Source organism: Colletotrichum chrysophilum (assembly GCF_026319265.1).
Source record: "Colletotrichum chrysophilum strain AFK26 chromosome Unknown scaffold_114, whole genome shotgun sequence".
NCBI classification, from domain to species: Eukaryota; Fungi; Ascomycota; class Sordariomycetes; order Glomerellales; family Glomerellaceae; genus Colletotrichum; species Colletotrichum chrysophilum.
The window spans coordinates 119,502-142,961 of NW_026517401.1; the positions used below are offsets into that span (position 1 = coordinate 119,502).

Below are 23,460 nucleotides of genomic sequence, written 5' to 3' on the forward strand. Positions count from 1 at the left end.
TCAGTCGCCTTTGGAACCGCCCTCCTTCTCGTCTTGGCTTTGGACCTACCTCCTACCTCCTACCTCCGTCTTCTCCTATCCACTCGACGACTTCTTGGCACTGCGAACCCTCCCACCCAAAATTCGAACAGACCCAAAAATCCAACAAACGGTCTTTCCTATTTCTTGGATTGGCAACTCTTTTTCTTAATCACCCGTTCACGAGGTCGACAATTTGCTCAGCAACCTTGCCACTCACCAGAGCAATACATTTTCACAGCCGCCACGATGCGCTTCAGCTTCGCCCTCCCCATCGCCCTGTTGGGCCTTACTGCTACAGTCGCCGCGGCGCCCTCACAACAATCACCCAACGCGGCATCACCGCCAGTTGTCGCTAAGCGCGCAGACACCAAGTACTTCCACGAACCCTGCTGCGGCGAGGAGCTGGGCCACTACGACATCCGCTACTTCACCGAGGCTGTTCCCTACGACGAGCACCGCGTCGTCCTGCGCAACCTCATCCGCTCTTACCTCACCATCACCAAGAAGCTCAACATCGAGACATGGCTCGCCCACGGCACCCTGCTCGGCTGGTGGTGGAATGGTAAGATCATGCCCTGGGACTACGATCTCGATGTTCAGGTCTCTACTGCAACTCTCTACTGGCTTGGCCAGAACATGAACCGTACCGAGCACGAGTACGAGTGGACCGACGCCGAGGGCAACCCCCAGATGGACCGCTACCTGCTTGACGTCAACCCCCACGGCACCGACAAGGACCGTGGCGACGGCCAGAACATCATCGACGCCCGCTGGATCAACATGGCCAACGGTGCTTTTGTCGACATCACCGGTTTGGCTGAGCGCGATCCCTCTGGCATGCCCGGCGTCTGGAGCTGCAAGAACTACCACCGCTACCGCACCACCGATCTCTTCCCCATGCGCGAGACTGAATTCGAGGGTGTTCCCGCCATCATTCCCTACAGCTTCGAGCGCATCCTCTCCGAGGAGTACGGTACCAAGAGTCTGGTCACTACTGAATGGCAAGGGTAAGTCAAGATCTGCGCGGAATTCCGTCCGCCTGTTTAAGCTTCTTATGTGCCGCGACTAACAATTACTTGCAGACACAGGTGGGAACCTGAACAGAAGGAGTGGCTCAAGGTGCAGCAGTCCTCCTAGAAGGCGACGGCGGAAGACCTTGCGGATGATCTCGAGTGGTCAAAGTAAGGATCGTGTTGGATTTGGATCAGCACAAGCGATGGCCGCGACTTGTCTTTTTTCCACAAAAGCACATGGGCAATTTTTTTTTAACGGCAGCATTTTGCGTTTTGCACGCTTACATGCATTGGTGGCGTTCCGGACATGGTATGGCATGGCATGAGATTAAGGTGTTCCAGGGTCAGGGATTTTTGACAGGGAGGACACTCGGGCATTACCTCCCTTTTTTTTTTCTTCCTTTTGTCACATCATGAAGATGGAGAGTATCACTACGATGAGCACCGCCCGTTGGGTAGATATGGCGCGCGGGCTGGTTGCCATATGAAATGGAACCATCCGCAAAGCCACTAGAGGAGTCGCATGTGCACACTAGATACCCAAAGATACCGAGGTGCCAAGGACCTCGAGATTAAACATTTGACAAACACTTTTGAGATTTCGTGTTGGATCGTGCTGAGATTACTTTTCCTCGCTATGGAAGCCCCAAGCCAGCCAGTACAGCGACATCATACATAATATTTACCAACTCCATCGCAATGCCCAAACCCGACGACCAAAACAACCTAGGCTAATTTGTGTAAATGCAGACCATGACCAAAAGTAGAACTCAAGGTGATGCTCCTGAATCCGGCTTTCCGCCATCCCTCCTTTCCATATTCATCTTTTTCAGGCGTTCCTCTGCGGCTCTGGCTAGAATCTCCCGTCGGCTCAAGCCCTTGTTGTCAGCGGCGCTTCCGCCGACAACAAAGTCGCCTCCCTCCCAGCCCCCGTGGTCCTCGAAACCTTCCTCCTCGTCCTCTCCAGCCGCATAATAGGATGATGATTGCCCGACGGTCTGCCCGCCGTGCTTCCAGTCCGCGGCGTCAACCTCGCGCTCGATCTGGTGGCACAGGTCCCAGAAATTCCTGTCGTGGGGGCCGTGGACGTTGTGTGCCAACTCATGGCACAGCGTCTTTCGAATCGTCTTGTAGTCCCTGTATCCGTCATGCGCGTCCGTCCTCAGGCGCAGCTCGATAACTTCTCCCTGGTTCCGGTTCAGTCCCAACAGCCTCGTCGTGCCCTCGTGGCTCGACTGCGTGTTTGATAGCGGCTCCATCTCCGTCAGCAGGCCGACGCTGAACTTGTGCTTCACCATCGAGGCGCGGATTCCCGGATCCTCCTTCAGCTTCTCCAGCAGCGCCAGCGACCGCTCCGGGTTCGGCAGCCCCGCCAGCGGCCTGACGGACAGGAAGGTATACGTGCTGTGCGCCTGCGACCGCCCCTGGTCCCGCCTCCGCGACGGGCGATTCGCCCTCCGCGCGGCGCTGCGGGCGGCGTTGCGGCGTGCAGCGAACTCGGACGCGGCCTGCAGGGAGGCAACCTCCTTCGCCTCGACGCCCATGAGCATAATCTTCTTGCCCTGCAAGTCGGCGAGGGACATGTCGGGGTCCTTGAACGGGGGCTTCAGCAGGCCGAGCTTCGGGACGATGAACTTTTGGTTGGAGGCGGGGATGGAGAGAGCGTCTTCGACATCTTCGGAGAGGTGGGTGATGGTGCCGTCGCTGGGGAACTTGAAGGTGTGCGGGGTGTTGCGGTGGGTGAGGGTGATTGTGATGGCTTCGTCGGCGGAGTCGTCGAAGTCGGACTCGTCGCGATGGGGTTCGGCCATGGTGGGTGGGTTCGTGGTTTCTTGGAGCTGTGGTGTTTGAGAGGCGCTAGATCGGTGTATATGCAAGTATCTGATGATGCTGTGGGTAGATGCGACAAGGTTTCGAAGATTGAGAGATGCGCTAGAGATATATACAAACGAGATGACTGCGTAGAATGTGCAGGAAGGCGGCGTTGGGGGCGCAGGCGCAAACGCAGACGGTCACCGGTGAGGCCGTCTGGAGCGTATTCGCAGTGTTTGTCATTCAGGCAGCTTTGTAATACGTCACTCGCTGGCAGGTGGACTCCGGGCCTTCGGGCTGGACTTAGGGGTGGGTCCGAAGGCACGAAGGGTTCTTCTTTCCCGTCAGTGCTCTCTTCGGAAGCCAAGACACCGGCAAAGCTTCGGGCAATCCGACAGATTACCTCAGCAAGGACGGGCAACGCAGCAGAGAGAAACAGGGACGGCGTCACTGCTTCCGCGAGGCCAAGGCTCGGGCTCTCATTGGTTCCTGGATTGCTGAGGTAAGTGACCAGGAGACAGCTAGCGAAGTGGACCTATCCTCGCGGAAGCGGCAACTGGCGGGAATGCACCCTCACACTAAGGTACCTCCTACCTACTACGTACGCAGTAGCACCCAAGCACCTGCAGCGCTGCAACACGGCTGCAGCTGTCTCACAATCCATTAGCTAAGCCGAAACCAGGGACCTGCCTTAGGTAAAACAGCAGGCGGCCAGCCAAACAGGACGCGGCGTCGCTGTCAGTGCTTCGCTGCCACTGGTCGAGAGACGTGAGGTGCCCTACCGGGTTGTGGCTTGGCCTGTCGGTTCCAGCTTCCAATGAGCGTGCAATCGCGTTCGTGTCCTTTCGACCTCCTGGAACCACGGTCCCAAAAAAATAGCTGCCAGCTCTGCCGCACACAGTTGAAGCTCCCTCCCTGGACACATCTCAACGCCAACGCCAACGCCAACTCATCGATCGCGACGACAGACGACACCGGTCACCACCACGACCACGACGACAACAACCACCACCCATCCGCGCACTGCGAGTCTACGCCGCTCCGAGGCTGCACCTGCTTGACCACAATCCCCGCTGTTGAGGCAGCTTTAAGCTCCGATCCGACTCGACTGAAGCTCCCGTCTCCCGTCCACTGCGACCGATCCCGCCGCCCCCCGCCAAGCCGCGACGATGCTCAACCTCTTCCGTATTCTCGGTACGTGTAGCCTACACCCTGCGCAGCGTGCCGAAGCATGTCTGCCCCGTCTTGCGATGGCTCTGTCGACTAACACGGCTTCTAGGGGACTTGTCCCACCTTGCCAGTATTGGCATCCTCCTCCACAAGATGGTTCAGCTGAACGTGAGTGTTTGCGATGCCAACAATGCCGTCACCCGAGCCTTATCTAATCCTTCGGCAGAGCTGTTCCGGTATTTCGTTCAAATCACAAGCTCTCTACCTTTTGGTTTACATCACCAGATACCTTGGTATGTCGACTCTCATCGTCCTATTGCCGCACGACCTCACTTAGCTGACATCTTCCGTCAACAGACCTATTCTCAACCAGCAGCCTCTGGAACCTGGTCTTCAAGATTCTCTTCATTACCTCCCAAGGCTACATCGTCTACCTGATGACGACCGCCTACAAGCCCACCAACGACCCCAACCAAGACACGTTCCGCGTCCAGTACCTGCTTGGAGGCGCCGCCGCCCTGGCCATCGTCTTCCCCTACTACTACACCTTCTGGGAGATCCTCTGGGCCTTCTCCATCTGGCTCGAGGCCGTCGCCATCCTGCCCCAGCTCTTCATGCTCCAGCGTACTGGCGAGGCCGAGACCATCACTACCCACTACCTCGCTGCCCTCGGTATCTACCGTGCCCTATACATCCCCAACTGGATCTACCGTTACTTCACCGAGGTGAACCACAAGGTCGACTGGATCGCCATCGTCGCCGGCATTATCCAGACCATCCTGTACTCTGACTTCTTCTGGATTTACTACACCAAGGTGATGAAGGGCAAGAAGTTCAAGCTGCCCGTCTAAAGTCTCTTTGCCTACTCTTAAAAGAGTTTTCTTCGTGCGTTTTCCTCGCCTGGAAACTTCCGCGACGGGCGACGTGACGGAGCGGAGAGTCATGGGCTGCACTAAATACTCCGAGAAACATCGGAGACTAAGTGTTTGGCATGACCTGATTTCTTTTCGTCCAGTCTCATCAAACACAACACATCGGATTTCAGGCACACACATACAAAAAGTTGGCCAGGTGCTAGGTACGGGATATCCTCTCCGTGCAGGATGGATGCATGACAGGCGTTGGGAGATATGGTTAGTTTTGCATGGGGCGTGCCACGCAGCCAGTCAGTCACGCCACGTTTTTGGGTGTTGGTTGGATGGCTGATTCTTCTTCTCACAGATCGACGGAGATCGTGGACGAACAGGAAGAAAGGCCGGGACACCACTGGTATATAGATGGTCAATGTGAAGAACGTTTCCAAATCTCTTCAGCCCGCTTTCTCAAGAACGTTTCCGCCGTTCCCCCCCCTCCTCATCGTATGCCAGCCGCCCGCACGCGCCATGGGGCGGTTACCGCGTGCTGCGATGACTCGTTCTTTTTCGGTTAGTTCGCCGGCTTCCGAAAATCTTGATCTTGTTCTTGGGTCGCCGACTGAGGTCGGTCCCTGCTCAGTATTTGTCTCTCGTCGTCATTTCCCAACTAGGAGGGAGGGGGAAAGGAAAAGAAGCAGACCCTGAAGGAACACCTCCCTTCTTTTGAGTTGGGAGCGATTCAGGAACAGACTCTGCAGAAATCTTGTCAGTTCCCCTGGAGTTCCTCCGGCTGCCCCGACCTTCGTGGTCTTGCCCGCACGCCGGGCCCGAGTCAAGTGACGCCGGACAGGGATATGCGACACCAGGAGCACGAGAGGATCGACGCTGGTTCGAGGGGCAATCCCGCCATTGCAACACCCCTCCTTCAAGAGCCTCAACCTGACCAGGGATCCAGACCAACTTTGGCTTTTGAGACAATACCAAGCTCGGAACGCAACCGAATATTGATGCCGCGAGGGTATAGCAAACCACTCCCGTTCGGCAGGCATAAACTTTTCTGTCGTTTCTGTCAGCTTTCTGTTTCCAAAGCCCCTTGTGAAACCATCTGTGCATTAACCACCAACTCGAGCCTGGGCGTCTGACCGAATGAGAAGATGGGACGGTTCGCCGCGGGCCCAAATCTGATCTATGGGAAAGGATACCATTCCACTTCAACTCCACTCCTTTGAGAGCGTCCGAAAGGCAACCAACCGGGCAACGGGCAGTTACCAGCGTCTGGCCCAACCCCGTCCGTCTCCGCCCCCGTCCCTCTGCCAATGAAGCCGACTGGATAGCGACGGGCGTGATATCGAAGCGGAGTCAACCGCACGGAAGGGGAGGGATGATGGGGTCAAACCAAAGAGGAATGGTGCCGTAGGGCGGCGACAAGAGTCGTGGGACTGGGGGACAATTAGGACGAAGCGGTCCATAACATGGGCGAGGGCCGCCGACTAGGGACATTTCGCTGAACCTTTAGCCCTTTTCTTGGATTGGTCTTTTTTTTGTGTTTTCATCTTTCCTTTTGTTCGTTTCTTGTGTTGACGTGAATCCAGGAATTATACATCTTTTGTGTGTTGTGTGTTATATTACCCGTGGAAGAATAGGGATAATATGGTTACAGCAAAGAGGAGGCATACATAATCCGACATGAAATCATGGTGAAGGCTTGCCTCCCACGAATACTACTACTATCTGCTTGGGTCTGCTTCGTGTTAGCGGCGGTAGCAAAGACAGATGGGGCCAAAGGACGGTGGGCACGATGGGTCGACGCGGGGGATCATCAGTCACCGGCACAGCCTCACCGGAGGCGAGGGGGAGCAGGAAGACATATCATGATGGACCTCTTGGGGAGGCGGGATATGGAGCCCCCAACGGCGTCGGTGGACATCAACAAGCCCATACCCCTCGAAGACCGCGTCGTGCTGGCGGTACCCACGCCGGCCGCCCTCTTTGGGAGACAAGATAGCTTTAACCCCATCGACCAGATCAACCAGGCGTCCCGGTCCGCCCAGCAGGCCATCGCCTCGGCATCGCAGTCGGCGGCACAGGCTGTTCAACAAGCCAACGACCAGGTACGACAGGCCCAAGACAGACAACGACAGGCAGAGGAACAGGCAAGACAGGCCAACGACGCCGCCACGAGGGCGTCCATCTCGGCGAACAACGCCGTAGTACAGGCACAGGCGAGCGCGAGGGAGGGCATTGCCAACGCGCAGCAGCAGGCGAGGGAGAGTGCGAGCAGGGACATTGCGGCGAATCTGGCGTCTGTGACGAGCAGTGCGAACCAGCAGCTGGCGTCACAGATTGCGAGCATCCAGGCGAGCGCGAGTATCAGTGCTGCCCAGGCCATTGCATCTGCTACGGCTTCTGCGAGTGCTGCTATCCAGAGTGCTCAGCAGCAAGCGCAACAGCAGATTCAAGCTGCCAGGGTACGTCTTTACAACTCACTCACACTTTGCATCACTTACACGACTAACACATGAACAGGACGACGCCAACTTGAGAGTCTCACAGGCACAGGGAGCAGCCGTCTCAGTCACGCAAGCAGCACTCGCAGTTGTGGGCGCGATCATCGGCTCTTCACTTCTCACCATCTTGGGCTTCTACATCTGGACACGCTATCGCCGGGGCAAACGCAAGGAGGCAAAGGAGAGGGAGTTTCGACGGGAAATCAGCTACCCGAAACAGAATACGCTCATGACGACAAACGCATTAGCGGCCAACAACGGCTATCCGCCAGACCTAAAAAGTTCTATATCACCGACGAGGCCAGACACGGCACGGACGACGGGGTCGGGCGGGATGGGGTACGCGGTGAGTGACTTTGGCGACGGGGCACCAAATTTTTCGAGAACGACGACGTTCGTCAGTCAGTCGGCACCTCAGATGCAGACGATACAGCGAGAGCCGTCGGTGAGTCGAAAGCCAGTGGTGCCGCCGTCGCCGAGGAAACAACCGCCGTACTCTCTCTTCCCGCCAAAGTCGAGAGACGGACCGCCAAATACGGCTCTGCCTCCAACTCCGGCCCCAGCTCGAAATAGAGAGCAACAACAGGATCAGCCACCGGGGACCGGGGGATCACAAGGACCTTCTCCGCCATTTGCTTCAGCCACCAACACCAACCCGTTCGCTTCGACCAACAACGAGAAGCTGAGCAAGGTGGACGAGGAAGGCGAGCTTGTGGAGGGGAGCAAGGGCTGGTTGAGACGGACGCAGACCGTGAGCCCGTTTGGGGACCTGGTCGACAGCCCGACAGGGGAGAAGGGTTCGGACTGGCCATTTAGGAGGTCAGATTCGCCGCCTCCCAAATGAACAGGGAGGGAGGCCGAGAGGAGGGGGAGGAGGAGTAAAACACGCCTTTGGACGACTACCTATGATTAATGCGCTCAAAAATAACGTTCACTCTTTTGTTCTACTATTTATTACTCTTCATGTTATTAATTACTGTTCTACAAGGGGGCCTTATGACACCCGTATCAACACCACCAGCTCAGTATAATACAAAATTTATTATGACCCTTTGACATTCATGCCATCCAACGACCCCGCCCTCCAACATGCCATCACATCACAACCCGTTGCTGCATTAAGCAACCCCATCCATCGCTGTCTTGTGTGCTCGAATAATAATAATTACATGTGCTTGCTCCCCGTCTGTTCGGAAGCGTGTCGTGTCTTGGAAGTCAAAAAAGAGAAGAAAAAGGCTTGGCAGAGCATGCAGCAAGCAGAGTTTGGTCTCAAGTCCGAGGCCTCCTCCACAGTCCCGCCGCTGCTGGAGCCTCTCCCCCGGCGCCGCAACCACCGCTTACACCACGAACGACGGCACCACACCCAGTACCGACCTGCTGGTGCTGGTGCTGTCGCAGGTTCCTCTTGTCGTCTGCTGCTGCACGACAGCTGCCGACGACGCCGGTGCCCGATTTGGCTTTCTTGGAATCCCACAGACACCAGGCGGGCGACGAACTGGATTCTGTGTGCAGGGTGTTAGATGGGATCTCTCATGTTTGATCGACGGCCAGGGAGGATGGGTTTTGGGAGGTTCATGGGTCCAGTCATGTTGGTGGTGGTGGTCCCCCGGCTTCCCACTCTCAACTGCTGAGACAGGCACATGGCCAAGGAAGAAGAAAGAAAACGTGAGAAGAGGGCGAGGGCGAGTGAGTCTTGACTCGTCGTCACCGTTAGGATGGTTTGGGGGGTGGGTGTTCGTGACTTTACCTCTTTGTTCTGACCCTTGCGGCGAACGACTGGACCCGAGGTCGAGTTTGCGGTCAAAGTCTAAGGAGATGCCCAGGATGGAGGGGAGGGCCGCGTCGATCTGCACGTCCTCGAGTTCACGTCGCATTCTCTCGACCTCGTCGTCGTCCGCACCACGGGATGCCGCCTTGAGCCGTATGATGGCGATTTGCTGTTGCAGTTGCATGGCGAGATGGCGATCCAGTTCGCTTGGCGGCGGCGACGACGTCACCGAGATGGCACCCCGGCGCCTGCTGGTGCGCCTTGAGGAAGTCTCCGGCGGGAGCGAGAAGGAGCGCGGGAGGTTGAAGTCGCGGTGGTCGCTTTGGGTTCGAAATAGCCTCTCGGTGTCTGGCCAGAGACCCTGCGGTCGCGGGTCATCTGGATGCGGTGATGGTGCCCAGAGCCACTTGAAGGCGGCCGATCCAGCGCGGCCTCTCTTGTTTGGGGGGCTGTGATAAAATTCGTCTTCTTCATCGTCTTCTGCGACGCGCTTTCTGCGCATTTTCATCTCGGTCATGGCGTCGCATTTGGTGGTCAAGCGTCCTCTTTTAATTGATCGGGTGGTGATCCCTGTTGGCGGTGGTGACAATTCGCGGTGAGACAACAAGAATTAAGTTGCGGATATCACATTCTGCAAATCAACGAACGCGATAAAGCCCACTTCCACTCTCAAACTTCGATAAGGAAAGAGCCAGCCAGCCAGAGAGAAAGTTCAGGTGAATAAAGGCAACGTGGTGGAGAAAACGTGTGAACGTGTGGTGTCAAAGTGAGAAGTGAGCAATGAGCAGCGAGCATAATGAACAGCAAAACACTGCAAGGAGCAGCAAGTGTCTCGGTCGAGTTGAGGTTCGTGCGCCGGCGGGGTCTACTCGAAATCAAAAGGAATGTCCCCTGCCTCACTCCGGCCACGGTCTGGCGCGAGCTCTCTCTCCTTTTCTCTCTTGTTCAATCAATCAATTACACCTCCGGATCAAGACTAACTCGCCCCAAACACCACCGCCGCTAGCAAGATCTAGGGTCTCGCTGAAAGATGCATAAGAACAAGTGTGCGGTCTGACAGCAACAACGCATGATTCCGCTCGGAAAATACATGAGACCTGTCACTTCGGCACCTCGGGAGTAATGACTGGTGATATTGCTGCTGGTATAGTTCCCTGAATTCCCCCCTCCACATCCTCCGCTCATTACATCCTCCGTCCCAATTCTGTTGCGGATGACAGTTTCAGCCGCGCCAAGCTATCGAGGCTCACACAGACATGAGGATTGCAACTGCCGGGACTAGTCTTCCGACTACGGGAGGTCCCGGTTGGGAACCAGGCGATTAAGACCCAGAACGAAGGGCCTGGTTTCACTTCCGTTTGTCCTCACTCGCGCGCTATTGGTTTGTTCTGGTCCAAGAAGCAGCCCTACATATACGACCCTCCCCGGTCGGATGTCAACCGGAATAAGGTGCGGGGCTCTCGAGATTGTTTCTTTGTCGTCAATGGGCATAATGAACTCGACGTGCCACCGACACGGCCGGTCCATGGTGTGGCCTGCTCAGTCGATCTTGGCCTGTGTTGGGAGGCCACTTGGTGTCATCTGCGTCTGAAGCTATTCCAAGATCTGCTCGAGTGATCGGCCGACGGGCAGAAAAAGCCAGGTGCGCGCATCGTCGTCTCAAATACGTATGATCTCCGGATGACAGGTCGGAATTCGAGCGAAACGCTAGCTTTGAACCTTCTCGCCCTCTCATGCTGACGATTATGGAGTTGCTTGCGCATATAGCTATATCATGCAGCCGGCCAGAATCGTCCAGTTCCCACGTCAGACTTTAAAGCCGATGGGATGACTACCGGCCTGCGATCGACTCGGTAATCTCGCATTGCCATCAACATGCAAGGCCGGCAGTGGAGTTTCTGTCAAGAATGGCCCGCCCCGCGATCGACTTGATGTCATCTCTTGTACCGTGGAACCTGTCTGTTCAGTTGCCATCTTAACTTGCTTCCAGCCAGCCGTGATTAAGTTGACTATGGCGGTGAGACTCATAGTGACAAGGAGAATAGTACCTCGTTCAAGACAGCAGACCCCATGCGTTGCTGTTTCTGATTCCTTCATTTACTTAGAGCTCTCAGATCTTGACGACTCACACAGCTGAACCCAGGCAGAACCAAACCAACAACAAGATTCAGCTATCCTGCACACATAAGTCTCACGAGAAACAGCTCTCACAAAAGTATTCCATTGGGGTATCGGCCGACTATGTACGCGTCAAGGAAAGAAATATAATACAAGGTGGGTTGCACGTCTGAGGCTGCAAACTCAGGTGCATATGCTGTTCATCAACGACGACCACCACTGCTGGCACTGCTCCACTGTCGGTCCCACGCAGCCATCTGGACGGCCATTGACTGAGATGATCTGCCGGTAGGCTGCCCAGTGGCGTAAAATCTGTCCGAGGTGCTGGACGATGAAGCGTAGGAGGTGTACCGTGTCTGACTGGATGAGCTGCTCGATGTGCGCCCTCCAGTGTTGGAAGACACGCTGTACGATGACTGCTGGTGTCTAGTCGATGTCAGAAAGGGACGGCCCGTTTGAGGGTGTGACGTGGTTGCCTACCTAGAAGAAGAAGCGCCGTACTTGGATCCTGACATGATTATGAGAGGTGGAGTGGTAGGGTATGTGGATTGATGTTGGTGCGGTCTAGTTTGGGTCGCTGAGAGCAGGGGTAATTATCGTGGTGATGGGTGTGTTGGTGAGGTCTGAGATTCAAGGCCGACTAATCGTGGGTCTTATACTCACCTGGACATGATGAAGGAGAGAAGGGTAGGCAGTTCGACAAAATAGAAAAAAACAAATACAATTACCAGTATCTGACAACTCCGTTGCGAATTCCCAACCTATGTTGAATCATCGCAATTGTGGGGTTAGGATTCAATGGCGGCGCTTAGGAACATGAAATTGAAATATCGCGTGTGCGATTTACGCAGACAGAAGCTGTGTGGCGGCGTCCAGTATCATGGTCAACTTGCTGTCACTTGACCAGCTAGCGCGTTGGAGTTAGGAACAAAATTGGGGCCCCGGGCCATCAGATCTTCTCTTCTGGACTCTAAAGAATGCAGACGATTAACAAATATGGGAGAAAGACGATATGGAAATGCGCTGTTGAGCGAAAACAACATCAATTGTAAAAAGACGTGGCTAAGTCACGGGGAGCGAATCCCTGAAGACAGGAGCGCGCACTCGCGCGTTGGAGCTTGGATGTGATGCGATATTCGCCACCTCACCTGGAAATTGACGATTGTGAGCAAGATATGAAACAAACGCCGCCCGCGAATCTGCGCACGAGAGGGTATTGGCTTCTGCCCCATTAATTGTGGCGGTGGCATAGAATATTCGAAGGTGATATGGAATGGGAAGAGAGATGGACGACCGGGGTTAAACGGGCGGGAGCATCAGGGCGCGACCTAGCGCCGGAGCGGGACGGGAATGCGGACGAGAGGATCCTGTTAGATCGCTTGTGAAGTCGAAGAAGAGTCGAAGGAGATTCTGCGCTAGACGATCGTTCAAGGGCGGTCAAGGGGTTCAACGGGTGAAAGCTTGGCCTCGAAACCGTTCTTGGCTTGGCTTTGGATGCTTCGCATCCTCAATGGGGAGCAGGTGTTGCCACTGAATCTGACGATGTCCTGCCCCTAGAGGCGGGCCATCCCCATGCCCTGGCCCTGGCCAACACGTTGGAACTGGGAATTATTAGCCAACATGCGTGTTGGCTCGGATGGGTGCAGGGAGGGGAACCGAACCGGAGGCACAAGCAGCGGGGAGGCATCCAGCGGCTACCAGTGATGCAGAGGTTCATGACGGGGATGGATCAAGGCAAGGGAAGGGAGGGTGTGGCTGAGATGATGGAAATCTTTTCACTACCAAGGTGTGAAATGGCTGCCCGAGGCCGCCAACCATGGGATATGAGTGCTCTCTCTGCCAAACTCAAGATGTCTTCCAAGTTGATGAAACGAAAATGCAGAACCAGTGGCTGTGGCTGGCGGTGCAGCGGAAGGATTGAGGGGCAGAAAGGCAGGCATGTCACAAGAGGCAGGGCATGGTTAGTCTCTTCCGCTTCTTCTGGGTGAAATTCTCTTCCCTGTTGACATCCTCGGGATAGTTTGCCGTCCCATCAAGTAGTTGAGGCCAACAACTCATATTCTTTGTCAACCAAGTTGATATTGGGCATTGAAATTCACAAGATCACGAAGGGGCTTGGTTGATCAATGTCTGTGTTGGCTACACGAGAAGTGGAAAATACCCTTGTCTGAGGCCGACTTGGTGAAGACTGACGTGTCAACAACGCTATTGAATCGAACAAGAAGACTAAAGAGAATGAATTCTGTCTGATAAAACAACGCAGCTCTTTGTAATATCCAAAAGGGACAATCTATTGTCGTTGTTTGCTTCAAAATCCAACATGAGCTTAATCATCTCAGATGGAGATGCAGACAGACATGGGTCAGGGTAAGACGGATACGTATCTCTCGGTCTGGCCCAGCACAATCGAGAACGAACAGCACGGCACAGCACGTCATTCCTCCCCCCCAGTTCATGTCCCTTCAACTGAACTGCTTGCACGGTGCGCCCGGAGGCCTTTGGGGGACACTGCCACACAGCGATTCCCCTCCTTCGACTCTGCCTGACAGGGCTGTTTTCTGTGTTCTTCCACTCATGCATCATTCTCGCACTCTCCCGAGTGACAGCAGACAAGCTGCGCCCATCTCGATTCTACTGCGGCCCAAACGGCAGACCTCCCGCTCATTGTTCGTTGTACGGCGTCCAGGATGAAGTCATTTCTTGCAATCGAGTCTGCCCCAGGGGAAACAAAGACCGTCCTCGCTCTTTCGACTGTAACCGATGTCCAAATTACCGATGTCGTCCTGACGAGGGGTTGTTGCTGATGCCTTGAATTGTGGACGCGGGCAAGGATGGCCGAATGCTGGTGCCTTGAGCTGAACACATCAAAGAGCAATCATCAATCACGCTCTGCCGGCGGTTGCTTCGCTACGCGGATGGCTTCATCGGACATGCTGCTGCTTCGAGCGCACGTGAGGGAGCTTCTTCACGCGCGAATACCATCAGCGGGAGCCGCTTCCTAGCCTTCTGCAATCCTTCGGCGAGCTTGTTCTAGCCGCTCCCTTGTTCCGTGTGCCATGGCTGCGATAAGTGGTCTTGAAGTCACGACCTCATGCTCGTCAAACCCCGTCAATATCTCACCCGTATTGCCCAGAGTAGTCAAGTCTGGCTGCTCCAAGGCACACAGCTGAGCCCCCGTCCCCTGCAACCCAGCCTACCGGCGGCACCACCATCATTCTTCCACTTGGGAGACACGGAGAAGTCATTGGAGCACCCGACTCCGCCAGACCACCTTCGAGACCTCCCCTCCAGGCTCCAAGTGCTGTGCAACTGCAGACCCCGGTCATCTCTGGGGGCCAGCCAGTCAGTCTTATCGTTGTTGGCGAGCTTCCTGGGCTGCATCTCTAGGCTCTAGCTGTGTTCCATCCTTGCGCCGTGCCGGCTCCCGTCTTCTCCAGCCTGAGCCGCCCATCCCTCCTCTCGCACCACGGCGCCACGGCGGCGCGCGCCAAAGTTCAGCTCCATTGAATAGCCTGGTCATCCCCCCTCACTTCCCATCGCAGAAGTCCATTTCGAACGCTCTTGTTCGCCCGTCATGTATCTGTCCATTTCCTGAGCCTTTTGCTTCAATCTTTCCCTTGGCTCTTGATCCGAAGCGAATCTCAACGTCCATCCGGTTGATTTACCCTCAGACGCTCACTTACACGCTTTACACTGTCCAACACCACAAGGCTGTGGCCGCCGGCCTCAAACCAGAGCGCAATGTCGGAGTCTCCCTCCAGTTCCCACGCCACTCAGACCGGTCGCCCTTCGTTGTGGACCGAGTCGGCCGAGCGCAAGCTGGCTAGATTATACGTTTATACTACTCTTCCTCTGGTCAAGATTGTAGAAGTCGTCCACAAAGCGACCCCAGGGAACCGGGACTGCCCAGGGTATGCGCGCTGACATTGCTATTGCGCCGGCGCTTATGCTGACATCTGAGCTATCAGAAAGGATTCTGCCAACAAGAAATTGAATGCGATTCTCGACAAAGAACCACGATGGCTTCACCCCCGAACCCGAACCGATATGGACCGTCGCATTGGTGCCCTCGATAGTTCCCCCACACGCCAAGCGCCCCCAGAGGATGCTTTTTCGCCAGACTACACGCGCTCCGCCTCCTCCGGCTCCAGATCGCACTTGAGCGTTAACCCAGAATTCAAAGTCGAGGCCGGCAACAGTCCGAATGTGAATGATTTCCAGTCCTTTGACTACTCCCGCGCTTCGTCCGCCGGGTGGAACCCCGCCGCCCCCGGCCCGCTGCCGACCCTCATGACCCCCGAATACGCCTCCGTCGCGCCGCCCGAAGCCGGGGGCCTCCGCCGCTCAGGCACCATGCACACCCTGGGAGACGTTTTGTCCGAGTACTCGACCGGTTTCATCCGCCAGGTCAACAAGTTGTTGAAACGCTACACGATGCCCAGTAATACGATGCTCAACCAGTCGCCGATGGACGACGACCGCCCCGGCACCGCCGACTCGAACCCGGCTTCGTGGATTTTTGAGTACGACGCGCCACAAAGGAGATCCGAGACCGAAGCCAGACCACTTCCCGGCGATTTCCTGAGCCTCCATTACCGCCTTCATACTCAGGGTGCCTGCTTACCAGGCCTACCCGAACATGACACGAGATCTTGCTACTGCCATGTGAATGATGAGCTTCCGGAAGAGGCCTGGGTATCAGACAGGGGACCGGAACCCTTTGCCCAGCAAGTCCTCATGTATGGCAGACCTGCGGATGGCAACTTTGCGCGCCGCGACGCCTTTGGCAACACAATCCTTCACTTACTCGCAGCCGGCAATGCCCCTCACACCCATCTCTCCCACGCCTTGAAGCAGGAGCTGTCGCCCAACCCATCGGCGGTCAACAGTGCTGGACAGACCTTTATGCACGTTCTTAATGATTCTTGGTTCTCGTCGCCTGCCAACGATCTCTACCAGCTTATTGTATTCCTCAAACAACAACGCTTCGATTTGTACACATGCGACGTCTACGGCCGCAATTTCTGCCACCTCATCCACAACAAAGACCCGCGAATCATGAACCAGGACACCAAAAACGCTCTTCTGGCACTGCTGGATCCTTTGGAGTATTGCCGTCGCGATGCATTCGGAAGCATCCCCGAAACCGCAATCCCAGGTCACCTCCGCCGAGCCTACACCTCTGCCATCGGCCAAGAAATGTCTCCCACATGGGACGCAAGCACCCAGCGACGACTCTCCTCGCCCATCGAACAGCAAGCCAGCCTTCTTCGAACCGTCAATGAATCATATAAGAACCCCCGCGTACAAGACTCCCAAGGCCGCAACGGTCTCCACTGCCTCGCCGACGCCATCCTCAGCCAAGAATCCCTGCTTGCCAAGTTCCCCGGTGCCGTTTCCGTTGAGCAACAAGAGCAAAAATCGCCCGTCAGCCGCAAGCGCAAGCACAACAAGCCGATCCTCCAGAAGTCCCTCTCCGATTCCTCCAAAGAGCGTCTCACGGCTCGCGAAGGCGTCGTCAGGGACCTCATCGAGCTTGACGTGGACCCGAACCACTACGACAAGTACGGCAACACGGTTCTCATGGCCTTCGTTGCGCAGCTGCCCGAAGATGACGACTACAAGAAACCCGTCGCAATCCTCGAGTTCCTCATCCAAGCCGGGGCCAATGTCAACGCGCGCAACCGGTCTGGGGAGACGGCGCTGCACATTGCCGTGCGCAAGGGGAAGAAGCTGGCTATGCGCACATTGACGCAGAACGGTGCCAACGTACAAGCCCGTGACGTTGAGGGCCGCAGCGTGTTGGATGTCGCTGATCGTATGGTCGCCTCTGGTAAGCGTGGCATTGACCACCCGCGATATGAGGCTTGCCATGCATGGCTATCAGGTCAGGGCAAGGCGGTGCAAAACCCGTCAATACAGCAAGAGTGGGATTTCAAGGAATCATGAAGTGGACGGGAGTGGATTGGTTCAGGTTCGGTATACATAAAAGTTGTGGCTTTGACTTCTGGGATTGCTGTTACTATCAGCTGATGGCTAGGTGTATGGCGTTTGGATAAGTGAACGATTACAGCGGATTTGCGCTTATATGGATACCCGGGGCCAGTGGTACTCTTCTCTTCTTTCTTAGGATTGCACGAATCTGGCCTTTTATCATGAGACCGTCTATTTCTCCTGTGCTATACTGACTACTTTTCCTGTGGCCATACTCTACCTTAACGTCTTCACTTCTATTATTGTCGTTGCTATCGTCGTCGTCGTCGTCGTCGTCGCAATCATCGTCTAGGACAGGAGTATTTAAGTTCACAGGATGTAGCCGCGCAGACACAGGAAAATCAGGCAATCTCTTTATCATTGTAGTTTGAAACAAAGACAACCAACGCTAGCCCTTCGGCCGAGATGCCAGCATGCCGAAACTGGGAAAATGCTTCTTCAACAACATAATTGTACACGAACCCTGGTTAACCAATAAAACGTAGGTTTGATTGAGTAGGTTTCAAGCTTGTAAAAGTCCAAAGACCGTGTATGTACATGTCCAGTATATACAGCGAATGTAAGTATGCTCGTGGGCCCCCTGAAGGGCTTGCAGTCCCCAACGGGGGAACAGGGTTACCGAACGCCAACAAGCCAACTTAAGAGTTAGTGCTAGTCGTCTTTCCAACACCGGCGTTGGCCTTGACCTTGGCGGGAACATCGGCAACACCGATGTGGCCGATGAGGGAGGACTTGAAGGCGCTCAGCTTTGTGAGAGCTGTGGTGCTAGTAAGGGAAGTAACGGTGCCAGAACCGCTTGCCCGGTTCCATTCACAGATGTAACCAAGGTAGGAAGTGCAGCGGGAAGCCTCGTCGACGGTGTTGACGACGTAGATCTGGCCTCCGTTCGTGGAGCTGGCGGGAGTGATGGGCGTGGTGACGGAGTCGAAATAATTACCCTCCAGCAAGACAAAGGTATTTCCATCGATATCAAAGGAGTGACCTTGAACTGCGCTTATATAATTATTCTGCCGCCCCCGGATTAGCTTTGTTCTTCATCTTGATCCCCAGGGCTCACTTACGACTCCGTGGAAGTAGTTCTCAGTCACACCGTTGGTTGTGCCCATGTGGGGCGCTCTGCCGGACAAATCGTGCAAATAGTTGCCAGCGAAGGTATAGTAATCTTTCGCTCCAATGAGAAGAAGAGCCCAGTAGTGCTTGCCGTTGCAGCCAGCAGACCAGGTAGTTTTGCCGTCAAACTCGTTGTTGGAGATAGTGACCTTGCCGGCAGCACCCCACCCTGAAACAATGAACTGACGACCGATGAGGGAAATCTTGCAGTGATCGATCCAGATTCTGTCGGAGCCGTCGAGGGTGATGGCATCACCTCCCCAGACGTATTGGGGGTTCAAGTTCGTGATGTGAACCTAGGTGTGTTAGTGCGGCCTGGGGAGGCTGAGGAAGGCACCAAATGGACCTACATTCTGAACAATAACGTTGCTGTTTCCACCGCGAACACGCAGACCTTTGCCGATAATGACACCAGAAGTGCCAACACCGACAATACTTTTGTTGCTGCCAACATCGATCGGGGTCCGGGCCGCGTTGTCGTAGGTGCAGGAAACCCAGGTACCACTGGCAGCATCACAGGTATCCTGAATCCAGGCCTGGCCTGCAGACGTGCCGCCGGGACACTTCGTGGTCCGGTTGTCACTGCAGCACTGGGTGGATGTCGTGCCCTCGGTGTTGCGGAAGTCCCAGGTGCGGTTGATCATGATGACACGCGGCGTGCTGTCTGTGAGCCATGTCTTGAGCCTTGTCGCTGTCAGTAATCGTTCCCCGAAACATGGATATAGAATTTCTAGAGTAGATTCGCTTCGTTACTCACTCAGCAAGAGACGACGGGTACTGAGGAGTGGCAGAGCCACCACCAGTGGTGCCGGCAGCGAAGCCGAAGGGCTTGCCCTGGACCTGAGCGTTCGCCGCGCTCGCGAAAGCGGCGACGAGAGAGAGGAACGAAACCTTCATGATGTCTTGCCAACCAAAGACTGGCAGATACAGCGGCGGAAAGCTATTCACAGAAGAGAATGAAGACAAAGACCAGACTAAGGAAGGTATTTGGATTCGCGTCGGGGGAACCCAGTCTTAAAAGGACATCCATGAAGCTAAGGCCATGCAATTTCGTCCTCTCAACACCATGATGGTGGGGTGACACGAGGAGGCCTCGTCCCGACCTGCCTGGGCAGCAGCTCACTTCTCAGAGCCCTCATCTCTCAGCAATATGCAACGGTTTGTGCCAAGCGGCGCTATAGGGCTGGGCCGGCATCTCACAAGCGGCTTTGTGCGAGTCTATTCCCACCAAACAAGGGGTGAATATGGGTCTGTCTGGCCGCCGGGGTCACCATATTGTTCACCGATGGAGTGGTCCCTGGATCTTGGGAACCTCCGTGTGATGGGAATATTTAGGCCCGCAACCCCGACGCTTTACCCCAGCCGTCGGAGACAACTCCATTGGCGGGCGGGTCCGGCTAGTCTTCCCTCATCCGGGAGTTGAAGGTCGGGGAATATCCCAGACAGGGGGCTGTCAAGCGGGCCACTCGGTTTAGGTTGCTCTAAATGACACACTGGAAAGACTGTTTTCTCCGCTTCATTCCCAATTGCAGCTCAGTCGCAAGGATTCAATCAAATGAAAGGAGCACGGGATTGAGAACCAACGATGCTGTTGGATGGAATTTCCCGCTGCTTGCACCTCGCTTTCGCTCTTGAGCAACCATGTTCCGTCCCAACTCGGGCAAACACTTCGTCGCCACCTGTCAAAAGAAGGTTAAGCTTAACGTTGACCCTCTCGGCCGATCTCCATCGGACCTGAAGCGACTCTAGTCCGAGGGTGGAGCAGCGAAGGATCGTCGCACGGGACCGGACACCGAACTGCCATATGGAAGCTACGGTGACAACGATCCGAACCTCAAAGTGGTCAAATTTGGATCGATCAGGTGCATACGTCTGCAAGGGGACACGACAAGTTTCCAAGACGTATGTACTCTTAAGAAAGGCGTAATCAACCGTCATTGTGAGAGCCTTCAACTGCCCCGGCATTCACCGGCCCTCACTCGCTCGCGTGGAGAAATTGTCGGTGGCTGTAGACAGCCGTACTTTCTGTGTTTTCTAGAGGACATGACATGGGCATGGCAGCGATTGATGACTGGAAATTTGAGGGGCTCTGTTGTGCCAGACGTGCAGAGCGCCAAGCCAACAAGCTTTGGTAGCGGACCAGTTCCGAAAGCAAGTCATCTCCTCAAGCTTTTCAGTTCCAAGTGTACTTCATTACCATTCATTTGACTGACAAATTCAGAAAATGCTCGACCGGCGTTGCCAAACAAAACATTACCGCTGTTTGAGCTCGCGATCATAAGGATATCTCTACCCATGCAGGTGGTAATATCGAAGCTCTATCGTCCCGTCTAACCATCCGGGAGCTCTCAAATAGGTACCTTTCTCTTTCTCAAATCCACACGGACGGCTCCGGAGTTCCTCTCGCCCGATATATGCGCGCCACTGTTTGCGCATAGATTGCAGGTGCATTTGACAGCTACACTACCGGCTAGCTTGGCCGACATAAGCTTCATATTATCCAGGTTCGGGATTTCTGTCAAGCGGGGGTGACAACCGACCATGCAGATCTAGCACCCCTTTTCGAAGTCCCGGCATGCACCTAGATATGGCCCGAGGTCGCATTTAAAAACCAATAAAGTGACTGCCGCACCAGTCAGACACACGGAAAAGCGAAGGTACGCGTAAACGCAAGGGGGATAAATTGATTAAAACTTGAGGAAAATCATCGTCCAGCGCCACTGAGGGGAATCTATATTCATATTTGGACTCAAGACGCTGTGGTACCAAGTTTGGAATCTTGCCCGATGATAACGGTTTGCACTTTCCCCAACCACTGACTTTAGGAACGTGAAGTTGGGAGTGGCGTCGCCGGGCACACTATGATGCTTTAATTGGACTGCTGGCTTGAATCAAAGAGTTCGCCAACACATCTTCCCATGAAGTCATTGAAATCCATGGAAGTCTTTGACCGACCACCATAACTCTCGGATGCGGCAGTTATTCTTCTCATTCAAGCAATGAGTGGTTGAACGAGCATCTACTTAGAACCCCCAGATTTGAAAAGTCGTAACTCAACTGCAAGAGGAGACACAGCGACATTAATCCCAAAGCCATTCCTCTGATGCTTCATACCGAACTTCTAGTAGGCGTAAAGCTTGACGTTCTCATCCTCACTCTCCCGGATCTTCTTGTTGACCCGGATCAGCCATACGCGCATAGCCCAGGCGCACATGATGCTGGTAGCGGCAAAAGCGATCATGCTTGAGAAGCCCATCATGTACTTAGGCCCGTCAGAGCTGGGCCAAAGATAAGCACAGTAGATGTATGCGAGGTTAGCAGTGACGTTGACCAGTGAATAAGCCACGGCTTTCTTCTCAGGAGTTTGAGAAAGCGTGTTGCTGACCCAACCGAGGATTACAGAACCAACACCTGATACCATGTTAGCGGTGAAATTCTGGAGGAAACCACACAATGACTCACTGTAAGCTCCCGTTGCGTAGAGAAAGGTGGCCGTGTAGCGAACGGCATTGTTCTGGCTGCCGCAGGTCATGGCAAAACCAACAATAGCCAGGCTTAGGCCAGCAGTAATGTGCCAAGTCCTCTCGTTGAACCTGCCGCTAGACCATGCAAAGGGAATTCCTAGAAAGCCAGATACGAAGTAAGGTGGCGCTGTTGTTTGTCAGTCCCGTAATCCAACTCAGCAGGAAATAAAGGCTTACCTGTGAGCAGAAGAGCGGTAGTAGATCGGAAGCCCCTAGCAAAGGTGTAAGCATCATCTTCGTCAATGAGAAGCTTCTGTCTTGTGTCGAGTAACTTACATGCTGCGGACGATGGTAGGGAAGAAGTTGTTGAAAGAACACGCCGAAATGTGCAAGTTCTGCATGAGGCAAAAGAGCCAGGTCTTCGGATCTTTGCAAGCTTGCTTAAGACCCTCCCAAGTCGATCCTCTTTCTTGATGACCGACAGTGTCACGACGGATGCGCTCAACAGCGAGCTTGCGCTCTTCCTCGGTAAGCCAGCGCGTCTCGGAGGGGTCGTCGGGGAGAAGGAAAAAGCCAAAGATGGCCACCAAGGCAGTGACGGAGCCTTCGATGATGAAGAGCCTTCAAATGTGCTGTAAGTATATGCTTTGCTATGAATGGAGCGAAGACTCGTACCATTGCCATCCAGCAATTCCCTTGACCTTATCAAGTGTTGCGAATGTAGCAGCAGCGATCAGGCCTGAGCAACCAGTGCTGACCACCTGGCCTGTGTAGAGAAGTGAAATTCGAGTCGCTAGCTCCTTTCGGGTGTAGAAGATTGACAACATGTACAACGCGCCGGGGTAGAATGGCTATGCAGTTGTCAGTATGGACGGAACTTTGCTCCTTCGTGACAAAAACTTACTGCTTCGACAAAACCAAGGAAGAACCGACATGCGACGAGTCCAGAATAATTCTTGACGCCTGCGGTAGCAGCAGAGATGGCCGCCCAGCCAATCATGCAGATTGACATATACGCGGACGGCTTTGTCCGAGTCAAGAACATGTTTGAAGGGACTGCTCCGGGTCAACTATGTTGCTGGTACAAAAGTCTTCGGTGGTGACTGACCTTGCATTAGAAGATAGCCGACAAAGAGGATGGAGATGGCAGTGTTGTATTCGACACCTTTGAGGTTGAGGTCCTCTTCGAGGGTGTTCAGACGAGCTTGGGGCAGGGCGTTTCGGTCGAGCTGTTGGGACGAATGTTAGCAGAATGGTCTAGTGGAACGGCACAAGACGATCGACATACGTAGTTCAAGAAGTACATGGCCCAGAGAATTGGCTTGCAGAATGTTAGCGCTAGATCGTCTGATGGTTGAGCTACCAGACTCACCATGATTCTTCTGTCAAGCTTTCGGACAAGTGCTATTTCGACAGGATCGGTCTTCTCAGCTGCGCCAGAGTAGTCTCCAGAGACAACAGCCTCCCCCTTGACCGACTTTTCGTCATGTTCGATTTCAAGGGGGCCGCCAGGCTTATGGTCCAAAGTGGTCGACATGGTGACAAAGGTAGAGTCTCGGAGGCCAGATTCTTTGTCAATAAGAAAAATGAGAGAACAAAACAGGCGAGCTGATCTCTTGGAGAAAAACA

The 23,460-nt window shown here is 54.6% G+C and overlaps 8 protein-coding genes across 8 annotated transcripts; 4 read left to right on the forward strand and 4 right to left on the reverse strand.

Annotated features, from left to right (window-relative positions):
• Window positions 1-267: 267 nt before the first annotated feature.
• COL26b_010559 (uncharacterized protein) lies at window positions 268-1,158 on the forward strand (the record flags this gene model as incomplete). The annotated part of the gene is made up of 2 exons (XM_053183254.1): window positions 268-1,028; window positions 1,110-1,158. The coding sequence occupies 2 exons, from the start codon at window positions 268-270 to the stop codon at window positions 1,156-1,158; spliced, it is 810 nt and encodes a 269-aa protein (XP_053032822.1).
• A 646-nt stretch (window positions 1,159-1,804) lies between these two features.
• COL26b_010560 (uncharacterized protein) lies at window positions 1,805-2,845 on the reverse strand (the record flags this gene model as incomplete). Its single annotated transcript, XM_053183255.1, has 1 exon — window positions 1,805-2,845. The coding sequence occupies one exon, from the start codon at window positions 2,843-2,845 to the stop codon at window positions 1,805-1,807; it is 1,041 nt and encodes a 346-aa protein (XP_053032823.1).
• Window positions 2,846-4,015: 1,170 nt separating this feature from the next.
• On the forward strand, window positions 4,016-4,867 carry COL26b_010561 (uncharacterized protein; the record flags this gene model as incomplete). The annotated part of the gene is made up of 4 exons (XM_053183256.1): window positions 4,016-4,040; window positions 4,126-4,184; window positions 4,243-4,309; window positions 4,374-4,867. The coding sequence occupies 4 exons, from the start codon at window positions 4,016-4,018 to the stop codon at window positions 4,865-4,867; spliced, it is 645 nt and encodes a 214-aa protein (XP_053032824.1).
• A 1,877-nt stretch (window positions 4,868-6,744) lies between these two features.
• Window positions 6,745-8,221, forward strand: COL26b_010562 (uncharacterized protein; the record flags this gene model as incomplete). Its single annotated transcript, XM_053183257.1, has 2 exons — window positions 6,745-7,338; window positions 7,397-8,221. The coding sequence occupies 2 exons, from the start codon at window positions 6,745-6,747 to the stop codon at window positions 8,219-8,221; spliced, it is 1,419 nt and encodes a 472-aa protein (XP_053032825.1).
• A 425-nt stretch (window positions 8,222-8,646) lies between these two features.
• Window positions 8,647-9,662, reverse strand: COL26b_010563 (uncharacterized protein; the record flags this gene model as incomplete). Its single annotated transcript, XM_053183258.1, has 2 exons — window positions 8,647-8,872; window positions 9,139-9,662. 2 exons carry the CDS (start codon window positions 9,660-9,662, stop codon window positions 8,647-8,649), a joined length of 750 nt encoding a protein of 249 aa, XP_053032826.1.
• Window positions 9,663-15,310: 5,648 nt separating this feature from the next.
• COL26b_010564 (uncharacterized protein) lies at window positions 15,311-17,212 on the forward strand (the record flags this gene model as incomplete). The annotated part of the gene is made up of 1 exon (XM_053183259.1): window positions 15,311-17,212. The coding sequence occupies one exon, from the start codon at window positions 15,311-15,313 to the stop codon at window positions 17,210-17,212; it is 1,902 nt and encodes a 633-aa protein (XP_053032827.1).
• Window positions 17,213-17,895: 683 nt separating this feature from the next.
• PELF1 (putative pectin lyase F-1) lies at window positions 17,896-19,264 on the reverse strand (the record flags this gene model as incomplete). Its single annotated transcript, XM_053183260.1, has 4 exons — window positions 17,896-18,245; window positions 18,315-18,663; window positions 18,718-19,051; window positions 19,125-19,264. 4 exons carry the CDS (start codon window positions 19,262-19,264, stop codon window positions 17,896-17,898), a joined length of 1,173 nt encoding a protein of 390 aa, XP_053032828.1.
• Window positions 19,265-21,488: 2,224 nt separating this feature from the next.
• On the reverse strand, window positions 21,489-23,368 carry COL26b_010566 (uncharacterized protein; the record flags this gene model as incomplete). The annotated part of the gene is given in 8 exon segments (XM_053183261.1): window positions 21,489-21,778; window positions 21,830-21,988; window positions 22,069-22,148; window positions 22,168-22,452; window positions 22,507-22,682; window positions 22,736-22,887; window positions 22,940-23,060; window positions 23,120-23,368. 8 exon segments carry the CDS (start codon window positions 23,366-23,368, stop codon window positions 21,489-21,491), a joined length of 1,512 nt encoding a protein of 503 aa, XP_053032829.1.
• Window positions 23,369-23,460: the final 92 nt, after the last annotated feature.